The 12,046-nt window shown below is 37.2% G+C and overlaps 1 protein-coding gene across 1 annotated transcript in view; it reads left to right on the top strand.

Moving 5' to 3' along the window:
- Positions 1–2,794: 2,794 nt before the first annotated feature.
- Positions 2,795–12,046, top strand: part of LOC129730556 (sodium/potassium-transporting ATPase subunit beta-2-like) — a 48,582-nt gene continuing 39,330 nt past the window's right edge. Inside the window, exon 1 of the mRNA XM_055689975.1 lies at positions 2,795–3,786. Within this exon, the coding sequence (XP_055545950.1) occupies positions 3,645–3,786 (142 nt within the window). The 5' untranslated portion in view covers positions 2,795–3,644. The remainder of the gene's footprint in view (positions 3,787–12,046) is intronic.

Genomic DNA, 12,046 nt, shown 5'->3' with positions numbered 1-12,046 from the left:
AGTACACCCTAGGGATTATCGAAAAAATGCCCAAGGGCCATTATTTCATCTTTACGGACAGTCTCAGTTCCATTGAGGCTCTCCGATCGATGAAAGATGTTAAGCACTCTCCGTATTTCCTGGGGAAAATACGGGAACATCTGAGTGCTTTATCCGAAAAATCGTATCAGATTACCTTAGCGTGGGTCCCTTCTCACTGCTCGATACCGGGCAATGAGAAAGCGGACTCTTTGGCTAAGGTGGGCGCAACAAACGATGGAATTTATGAAAGACCAATTGCCTTTAATGAAATTTTCTCATTTGTACGTCAGAATACGATCATCAGTTGGCAAAATGCTTGGACCAGAGGGGAACTGGGAAGGTGGTTACATTCCATAATCCCCAAGGTGTCGACGAACCCGTGGTTCAAGGGGTTGGATGTAGGTCGGGATTTCATTTGCGTGATGTCCCGGCTTATGTCCAATCACTATAGATTTGACGCGCATCTCCGTCGTGTTGGGCTCGGGGAGAGTGGTATCTGTGCCTGTGGTGAAAGTTATCACGACATAGAGCACGTTGTTTGGTCATGCCCTGTACACCGTGACGCCAGGTCTAAATTAATAGCTTCCCTGCAGGCCGAAGGTAGGCAGTCGGCTGTTCCTGTTCGTGATGTCTTGGCGAGCCGTGACCTATCATACATGTCCCTTATATACGTTTTCCTGAAATCCATCCACGCCCCAGTTTAGTCCTACCCCCTTCCGCCTGCATCCAGCCTAACGACAAGAACACGTTAAGACCACGGATCCGGAAACAGCAATCAGATCCGCACGATACTCTCAAGGCCCGAGGGAGACAACCCAATATGCCAGTCCGTAATATCTTGGCCCAGCAGCGGAGCATGTGCTTACCTATGGCAATGAAAACCATCATACAGTAAACCAGTGCTTTTAATGCAAAATATTATAGCTTTAAGTTACATTTAGTTTCAGCTCGTAGTCGGCAGCGAGGATAAAAAATTTGCTTTTAGTTATTAAGATACTTTAGAAAGTAAGCTACCAGATATAATTGGCGCTGTTAAACATTAAATTGTGTTTGTGCCGTGTCAAATTTTAGATGAACAAAAAAAAAATTAAAATAAATTTTACATAAAATTTTCATCGATCAGAACTCAATTTCACTCTGCTGTTTTTTAACGGTGAAACGATGCTTTACCGTCAATTTGTTTTAGCTACCTTCAACATTTTTTTCTAATGAATCAAGCCAAATAAACATCACTCCTGTTCAGAATTACCATTAGAATTTCAGTTTACATTGAGTAAAAGAGAGAGAGTTAAACGAGAATTATTACCGAAATTTTTCGCTTCAGATTATCAAATTGATTAATCCCGATAAAGTATATTTTCCAATCTACTGCAAGAAATTCGTTGACATAAGACACGCTGTCGTAATTCTACGTTAACGTGCGGTCGTGTTTCATACACAATCTCTTGAAATTTTTAGTTACATAGTTACATACATAGTAGTTATTATTCTTTCAAGTCTTGTCGTTTTTGAATTATATTATTTTGAACAGAAAAGTGCTTTTTTTTCAATTTCAAACCCAGATTGATTTTGGAAAAATAAAATACAAAATAGTTTATAATAAATAATCTTTTTAGATAAAGGTCTTTCAAACAAAGTTGATACAAATATATTTTATTGATAAGATCCCGAACAAAAGAGTATAACTGAAAAATTACAAAATTCTATCAACATAAGATACAAATAACAAATTTTGATACGATTTAGTATTTTCCCATATACCTTAAATAAAGAAATTGAATCTGAATGAGTTATAAAAACAAATCCTTAAATTAAAGTTGCCCTGAAACAAGTTTAACAAATTTGTCGTCTTTATCGAAACCTATTTTTTCTAACAATGGTTGTTATTATACTGTTCTGTGGGCTATCTTATTTTGTTAGAAACCTGATACATTAGTAACAAAGTTTGATATGAGTTTGGTACTAGTGGAATCATTTTTGTTATAATTTCTGTTATTTTGACACCTAACGGGATCAAATTGACAACACAATTTGATAGGTTTTTCTCAAAACAAACTAACAACTTCTGCTAAATTTTTGTTTTACCTTTCTGATCGGGATGTAGCAAAAAAAATCATAGTACAGTTTTGTTCATTCGACTTGACACCTGGGTCGACGAGGAAAACTTAGGGCTACCAATGACCTGGTTTCAGCAAGAATTAGAAAACATCTCTAATGGATAACCGAGTCTAAATCTAAGCAGCAATAGAGTGGTGTCCGTATATCACGACAAGACGGTTTTCACGTTTTTTATTACGATTCTTATTAGAGTATTAAAAGTTCAAACTGAAGGAAACAGTGCTGTTGTCAAGGCATTTACTATAATTTTTTTTTTTTTTGTTAGGTGAAACTTGCATAGGATGAATAACTAGAACAATCGCTCGACGAAATTGATTTAAACATCTAGTGTCTTCATTACCTGACATGGAATTCAAAAAGGCGTAGTTCTTACAGTTTTTGGCAATAACTGGATCTGTGCAGAAGCTATCTTTTTATGTCTTTTACAAAGTTGTGAGCTTGAATGATATACCAATATATGCAGAACTATGTTGCCTTCTCAATGCTAAATGTTTCCAGGTATTTGAAAAATCTTATTTTAAGGATTAGTCTAATATTAAAAGGAACAAGAAGAGTTAGAAAAAAAATGTTTTCAGCAAAAATTTTAGTGATAACTTTAGCTAAAACGTTGCTGAAGACAACATTTCCCTAAAGTGCTAGACTGAGAAGTTAAATTTGGCAACGTCATTAGCAGCCGAGTTCCAAACTAAAATTTATTGTCATTCGTTGATCTTTCCAATATACTAAATATCTGCTGAAACTAGTATGTCAATAAAACCTGTTTTTGCATCGAAATAATATAATCAAACTAATTAACGTTCATCACAGCATTTAGTAACGAAAAATCGACGTTCCGGCAACCCTTACCTCAGTAACTGGTGCAGTAACCAGTAATCTTACATCGTAGTAGCGCCACACTATGAACGAACGCGTAGTAGACTTCAGCAGCAGCAGTCCGCTTCATTCAACACGACCTCCGCAAGGTAGTGTGTGAGAGCTCCCGGTATCAGTAGTGTGATCGTAGCGCTAGCGAGCGACTCGGGCAGCAAACACGCAGGAAGGATAGATAGACACAGCAAAATCGTCGCCGCTGGTTACAGCTTAGTACCACCGTGGACTCTTGGTTCGGTTCAGTTCTCGAAGACCCACGCGTGTGAGCGGTAACGAACTAACGCGTGCTCTCGGACACTCAGCGAGTATTGGAATCGGTTAGGAGAAGTAAAGAAAAACGAATTAGGCCATCGAAAACCGGACTTACGATTGCCAGGAACCGAAACCGAGGAGCGTAACAATCGCAGATTGCTTTGTTGTAACCAAAATAAACAAACTTGGAGGCCGTCGTTGGTTTCAATCGTTACCTGTGAAGTAAAAGAAAATCCGTTGATTGACTGGTGAATTCAAAACAACAGTGTGATTGTGAATCCCTGTGTACATCTTATAGTATTCCGCTAGGCTAGTTTAGTCTTAAAGTGTAACCCGGAGGGGTTTAGATTTCTCACCCGTGTTCATCCTGATCCAGCGGCAACATGGAGATGACGACAAAAACAAAAGACGGTCGGGTCGTGACCACCTACCAGTTTCCGGTCCGGCCGGAAAAGAAGACCTTCGGGCAAATTTTGTATGACAAGGAAACGAAGAAGATCCTGGGCCGAACCACCGACATGTGGGGTAAGCAACAGTTTTCAGCAACGTCAAACACAGCACGGTTGGAACGCATTTCGTTGTGCTGCGCGTTCGTTTGTGTAAACGATGATAACATTATCTTGGTGGGAAGGCTGTATTTAATATATAATGAGCCGTGTCAGATGTGAGTTTATTCTTGCCTGAGTTTAATTGTTAGGTATTCGTCTCCGTCTCCGGCTGAGATGAACGACAATGAAACGGCACAATAATGTTGCTCTGGTGCCGCGCTGTGCGCTGCTAAGTGGGAGACGATTCGGATGGTTCGAAAATAATAGTTTGCAAGATATCGTAAAGATTCGATAGCAGTACAGCACTTCGGATCGTTGCCACCAAGCTGGTGTCTGTTTATATTTTTGGCACAGTGTTATACATACAGAACTCGATCAAGGCCACTGTGGGTGAAATAGTTTTTTGTATCATTACATTATCTTTGTTGATAATATATTTGATCTACATTCGGCGATCGATAGTGAGTTCTCAGTTTAGTGTAGAAAGCCTATAGAAAAGAGAGACGCCATGACACTCACTTCCATTAAGCTCACACCAAAACGGCTGGAAGGCCTTTAAAGTTTCGAAAGTTTTGACGCAAAGTATTGCAATCAAGTTGCGATGAAAAAAGGGACTTGCTAGTTTACGTAACAACTTGTGTGCAAGTACAATTAAAAAAAAAAAAAAAGTAGGAGGGTGGTATTCAAGACACGACCGCATGACGTTGGACTACGGTATTCTTATATTCCATTAAAACAAATAATAGAGAGAATTGCAACTCTAGTATTTGCTGCAATTTTATCTAACAGTGCATTTCTGGATGCTGAGACGTTAAAACGTTATAAATAATAATATATACTAAAAGAATGGATATTTTTTATTTAATCGCTGTCATTTCATACATATTCGAATCAACCCTTTGTTTGCTGCACTACCAAGACAATCATTTAATTGAGCGAATTGGTAAAATTTTCCTATCTAAGCAAAAAGCAAACTTTACGAAACTATCTGAAATTGGAGCCCAGAACGATTCAACCGAAAATTTTAAATTTGAAAATTGTTTGACATTTAATCGATAAAACTCATGCTAGGTTAGTTCCAGCCCAGCATATAACTTCATGTATTTGAAAAAAAAAAAACGTTTGGCTCAATAACTCAATATAGCAAGAGCTCAATCACACGTTTTTCGGTAGTTGTTATCAAGGTTTGGGCGAGTGACAGGAAAATATCTTAACTTCTTCAGTTGTGATTTAGAGCATTTCTAATTGTTTTGTTATTTTTCACGATAGCGACAAGTTTGTTTCTTTCTCTGTGTGCGAGAAACAAAATCAAAACCGCGCACCGAGAAACAAAAACGAAAATTTAATGAATGCTCATTGAGAAAACTTGCAACTCTTTTTACCAATAACTTATGATACTCAAAAGAACCCGTTTTGATCTAAATCAAATTTCTAGTAAATAAGTGTTGATCATTCATAGGTAGTAATTTTTCCTCGATGAATAAAGACTGGCTGAAGAAGTTAAAATCGCTGCTGTAAAATCAAATTCACAACTGTGTTCGTTAAGACGTTTTAATATTTTCAATGACAATAATAATCTTCGATAAACACCCGCTATAGTTATTCACACACATGCTATAACTATCTAAACACGCGTTAAAACTATTCATACACACGCTGTAGCTATAGCTATCCATACACACGCTAATCCTTTCCATACATCCGATACAACTATCTATACACACGCATAAGCTATGCAACCATGTGCTATTACTATCCATACATACGCTATAACTAATCATTACACACGCAGCAGCTATCCACACACAAGCTATAACTATCCGTACACACGCTGAAGATATACACGCAATAGCCATAATATGCTACACATGCTAGTGTCTTACACACGCTATAGCTAGCCATACACACGCAACAGCGCCATCCCTATCATCGCAAATGGCATAGCAATACAGATGCACATACGCTATATGTGCACACTGCACACACACTAAATGGCGGTAGCTTTCCTAGTGGCGGTGCTGGCTCGTGCAGTTTCTGGCTGTTTTCACCCATCGATATCTGAATTGGATTACCGCTGGTGGGGTCCAACTCAGATCGAAGGAGAACCGAACTGAATGAAGAAATGCAGCTTCCCACTACCTCCGCCGCTGCTGCCTGATACCACCGCTCTGGTTCTGCTGCAGCTCAGTTTGGCCGCTGGAATCAGCCACCGCTGCTGATTATACAAGACCGGCCTGGTGGCCTTTCACTTGTTAACTGATGACTGCTATGAGACGACACAGGCTATTATATAGCCCAAAGCAAAAATCCATCCGCGAGCAAACAAGAAGCGAGCTTGTGATTGGTTGAATGTGCACGACTTTTAACACAACTTTTAACTAGTTTAGTATCGAAAACATATTTAAATTATTATATGACAATCTTGCGCAATATTTCCCCTATCAATCAAGCCATTGGTGTTTAGAATCTGTTCAGTGGTAATGATAAAAGAAGCATTTTAAAACGGTGTTGAAACACCTGTTGCAGCTACCGAAAGCGAGCTCGTTATTGGTTGAAAGCTGTGAGACTGTTTACAAAGTCAGATCAGTTGTATCCGTTAGTGTCGACTGTGCTTGTGAAGAGAGGTGGTGATTGGTTGCTCGGTATGATTTAGACAATCGATGTGATTTATCAATTTTTCATTAGTGTATCTCGAACAATAGGTTATTTTTGTTACATAAATTCAACCGTAAAAGAATTTCTGATCGGTTGATACCAAAACCTCGAAATTCTGAAAAGAAATGACTGATATATAAGCGCTCAAAACCTGACCACTTTTCCCTGGTTTTCCCCGGTTGAATTACTAGATTTTCAAATTCAGGTGCCTAACTTCGATATAGACGTTAGTCCAACGTCAAAAGAATTGTTACTGTTTTTCGAACCCCAGCTCTCGAGGTACGATGCTGGCCTAACAAGCCATTCATCGTAGGTTCGAGTCTTGACTCGGGAGAGACTGTTAGTGTTAGTAGGATCGTAGCGCAATTGTCCTGTACACTCAACGGTTAGCTGCGAAGTCTGTGTATAGTAAACAGAAGGTCAAGTTCCGAATCGGAATGTGACTCTAACACATATTAAATTTAAACATGTTTGATATACGCTTTACTGCCATACGGTTTAATTCCTGTTACGTGAGATGTGTTTGGGTCCCTAAACATATAATATTGAAAAAGTCACGCAATATAACATCGCAAAGCTTATTTTGGCGGAGGAACCCGCCGTTTTGGTGTGACAGTTACCATAACGGTGAGTTCTACGTCTTCTCTCTATCCTATAGGCTGACTAGTTTAGTGTGAGCCGAGCACAGGATTTGGGTTCATCATCAAAGTCTTGACAGTTGGGTTTAGAAAGATTGATTAGCCATCGAACAAGATTGTCAAGAATTTTGAAAGACATGCTCACAGCGATCCGTTATAGAAAAAAAAATAAACAGGTTCTGATATTTGAAAGCCTCTAATAATGGATTTGGTTACCTCTGGTTTTCTAGCATTTGGCTACACGATGTAGGCAACAAAATTCAAATATTTGAGGAAGGCTTCAATTGAAATGTTGTTGGTTATGTATTAAAGTTTATCACACAATGAGATAGATTTAAGACGGGGAGGACATTGTTGTTTCTAACGTTACCTTGCTGCATTGGAAAATTAGTGATTAAGGAGGTAGAATTGAAAAGAATTCTCTCTTTAGCAAAAAAATTGTCAAGCTGCAAAGCAACATCAAATCTTAAATTTATGGAAATCTGCCTGCATGAATCTAAAATCTAAATCTTATTAAATGGTCCGAAAACACAATTAGGTAGAAATAAACAATAAAGTAAAACGAGTAGTTGTTGAATTTGGTTTGGGAGTAGGGGTCGGAATCGAAGTTTGTTTTTTGATACCATTTATATAATTTATTTATGACATTTTATACCATCAGCTGTACAGGGGATCGTATTGTCGTTGTGATTTCGCATCGCAAATTAACTCTACACCGCACACAACCATACGTGCAGTAAGCAGAAGTCAATAGATAACATTTGCGTGCTTATATGTCAGCAGCATAGTAAGAAAGTGGATTATTAACAGGCGTATCGTTTCTCCTAACTTCTTAACTAACGTGTAAGAGAATACTTTTCACTGCGATAACAACTGCTCTCACACTGGTGAGCAAATCAACGCACTTTGCTGCTCAGATCGCAAAATCAGTGGAATCTGTAATATCTCCCTTGAGATATATTAAACTGAGGTGAGCTTTCTTACAGTTAAAGACCTTACGCTGAAAAAATGCACAGCAGAGCTCACTGCAGTACCTTTCACAACGTCTTTTAAACATACATCAAATGGTGGGATTAACTAGGTACAAACGTAGATTGTGGTTTTGTCAAGTTTGCATTGCATATAAAAAAGCTGACAAAACCGCAAACTATATGTATTTGGAAGTACATTTCATATTTTATTATGTGCAGAAAAATCATTCATAATAAATTACACTAAATGTTTCGAGAATAAATAGCAAAAAAGAAGCATCACTCACACACTCCGCATCACATTCCTTAACAAGAAAGTTGTCGCGGTTATACTATCTCAGCATTGTGCACCGCGGTGTTTTCGTGTATTCTCACTAAAGTGATTCACCACTCTTGTTTCGCTCAGCTGTTGTGTGAACAGCAAGTGTCTTATTTCTTTCTGCGAGCGGCAAGTCGCAAGAGCACATCACAAAGCAGAAAACAGAAGTGTGATGCAAAAAATTTGCTGCACGCAGAGCTCATACTGGAAAAGAAGTTTGCGGTGAATTTTAAATCCGCTTTTTCCACATATTGAGGAGAATAACAAGCCTAGTCATTAGTTACCATATCATAGCAATTGAAAATATCGAACGGCGTATTGACAACTTCATGCCATATCCCTTTCCGACCGGGCCCATATAATTGCGTAGGTAAAAGGTGACATAAACAAAACCTTCTCTCTCGCTTTTTGAACGTCCTATTCATTGTTTCATTGTTCAAAACGCTAGTGTCAACATCGCAGCTGCTGCGAAAAATAAAAGACCAGAGCAAACAAATGTTTTTATATGGGAATTGCTTCGATTCAGGTTTTGTTATCCGTCATTTTTTACCTACACAATTGTGTGGGCTCGGTCGGAAAGGGATATAGTTGTATTAAAGCTATTAGCATTTAACCTTCATCCCACCCTTCTGTGGAAAACCACACAAATGAATTTTTTTCCGATTTTTTCTCGAAAACTTTTTGATCGATTATGACAAAATTTCTTGACAATGCCTAAACCATCAATCTAACACAAAATACATTTTTTCCAAAAATAAAAATAATTTTGGTTGATGATTTAAAAACTTACGTTGTCTACCCTGATGTGTGGTTTTCCACACATACAATATCTGAATCTATTTTGGTCAAGAAACAATTTAACTTTGTCCCAAACAACTTTTTTTCATTGAGTGCTTGCATACCTGAAGCTATCTGTACCAAAAATCCTGTTTCGAAAATCGAATAAGGTATGTATGTGTGCGGAAGTACGTGTATGTGTGTTTATTTTCATTCTTACGACAAATGTATCTCGATTTTCTCAGCATCGGCTGAACCGATTTGATTGTTCGTAGTCGCGTTTGAAAAAGCTTAGAGTCTAGTTAATTGATGGAAAATATCGTTTTGATGCGAAGGTTCATTCAAAAATGATGCAACAAAATGTGATCAGTTTATATGGGAACTGATAAAATAACCGATTTTTTTCAACGGTTTGACAACGTAAGTTTTTTGAGGATGCGATTCCCGGGCGGGAGAGAGCGTCAATAACATATTTAGCTATGAGGACTTATCGTGTTATTCGAAAGATATTCACGTTTCAAGCATGCATATGGAAACATCATAAAATGTTGATATTATGTCTCGCTATGGCTTCAATATGATATTTGAGTTAATTTTCAAGTATCTCATTAAAAGTCAGTTTTTTAATGAAAATTGTTCGTTATTGATTATTGATAATATATTCAGTTATGCATTCAGTGTTCAATAAATTGAAAATATCTGAATCGGTCATTTTCGTGATTTTCAATGCAAATTATTGGTTTGTAATTGAAATATCAACCTTTGTTATTCATACAGCCTGGAAGAACAATTTGTTGGTATTATGTTTTGTTATTTTTCCAACTATGTAAACCATATCAAGATTCAAATGAGGTGTATTTCCAATATCTGATTGTGATATTATAATGATATTTTCTCCTGCTTGGGTTAAGGTTAAATACTTTCTTTCTCATTTCTGTTTTAGCAGAATGTACCCCAGTGAAATGACGAAAACGTAGTCCTACGCCAAAAAAAGCTTCGATAAAAATTCAGAGGAGTTTCTTTCGGTTTCGTGAAATGTGAACAGGAAACGATATTTTTCTCTAACAGCGACGTTTCGAATAATTTATATTCTTTATTAATGCTTCACAAGCCAATAAACTTTATTGAGGCTTTACAAGCCAATAAAGACCTCAAAAATTTTAGATACAGTTACACAAATTACACACACAATCTAATATTCCCGAGAGGACCATTTTTCTGTGAAGTGGCACTTTAACTTGAGTATTAATTGGGTTGTTTAGCTTTTCACGGATTTCGAATGTTTATATATCTGCTAAAAGAGTGTAATTTTCTGAGCAAAACATGATTTTTTAAAAATACGCTCCAATATCGCTACAATGACAGTTGGTATATGGGCGAACTGTCATTGTAGCGATTTCGAGCAGTTTTAATTCGTGATTTAAAATTTGAAGGACATCGATAGAAAATTTTCGAAAATCACGTTTTGCTTAGAAAATGCAGCTCTTTCAAATGATATAAAAACCGATAAAACTAAACAACCCAATTGTCCATAGAATAACATAATAATAGAATAGAAGCTTGCATGCAAACTCTATTGCGCACAAGTTTTGTTGTGCGACACTAGAGATACTCAGAGAGAGATAAGCGATGAAAAAAACCGGCAATTTGGCAACTAGGTTTCACATGTCGGAGGTGCCAGATCTCTTCTCAAAGCGCAATATGGACTAACTTGTTCATTTGACTCGTATTCGCGACTACGAAGGTGCTGATATTTATTTGATTTTTGCATAAGGAAAAGAAGGAAGGAAATATTTTTGCTTTTGTCATCACACACATTTTGACAATTCGATAAAAGTTCGCCTAGGTGCAAACAGTCTATAAATCTCTTTCAACTTCGTAGTCGCTAATAACCGATGGTGACGGTGGAAGTCCTGAGAAATAATAAAGTGCATCACATAAACCGTGAAGGTGTTAAATTTTATGTTTATGTCTAATTGGATATACTTTCACCATATTTGATCATTATTTTGTTGACCATACAAAAGGTTCGTGAACCACCAATTGAAAATCACTGTGATGCAGCAATTTTGGAGCATTCTCAATTCATTGTTTAGCAATAGAACATGAAAAACGTGTAAAGAAAAATGTATCCTTTATTGTACCTGATAGCAATACCTTTCAATGTGTTACCTTTCTTGTTCGTTTGGCTAAGATTTTGACATGTTCGTTTGGCTCACAACATTCTCTTCGCATATCTCTCCCTCTGGGTATTGCTGACGACACTAAGTCGAAGCTGTCAGCGACCGTTGACGTTTACTGTTACTAGTTTCTGTACTCGATGCTGTGTTGGAGTAGAGCGGTTTATCCTCTCAGGTGATGTATTTTGGCACGAATCGAATTTGTACAATTTTGAAAATAGGCTCAAAATTTATTCGTGTGTACGAAGGCGCATATTACACATCTACAGAAATGACTTCTTCAGTGTTAATTTACTCTGGAACTAATTGCATCAGGATTCCACTCATACTTTGAACGATAATATAATGAAGTATGTCTACTTTCAATTCATAACAATAAAACTAGATGGAACGACTATAGTTTCACAAGCTATCTTTCTCTCTTTGCTACTGACGAAGAGAAGCATATGATGCCCAAAACGCAGTAGAATGACTAAAAAGAATCTATAAGGGTGAATTTTTACAATTTAGAAGCTTAAACAAACTTTTCGCAACTGTAATTAATGATACTATAATAAGATGGGTAGTATGAATATATGATTGAATTTCATAGATGAAATTCGACCACTTACTTACCGGCAATTTAAAACATAAAAACTGATATATACTGCGAGAACTGGTCAAATACCCTATATGAATGCACTTTTTCAAGTGCACA

The sequence above is a fragment of the Wyeomyia smithii genome, chromosome 3 (genome assembly GCF_029784165.1).
Source record: "Wyeomyia smithii strain HCP4-BCI-WySm-NY-G18 chromosome 3, ASM2978416v1, whole genome shotgun sequence".
Classification (NCBI taxonomy): domain Eukaryota; kingdom Metazoa; phylum Arthropoda; class Insecta; order Diptera; family Culicidae; genus Wyeomyia; species Wyeomyia smithii.
This window is presented reverse-complemented; position numbering and strand designations above follow the sequence as displayed.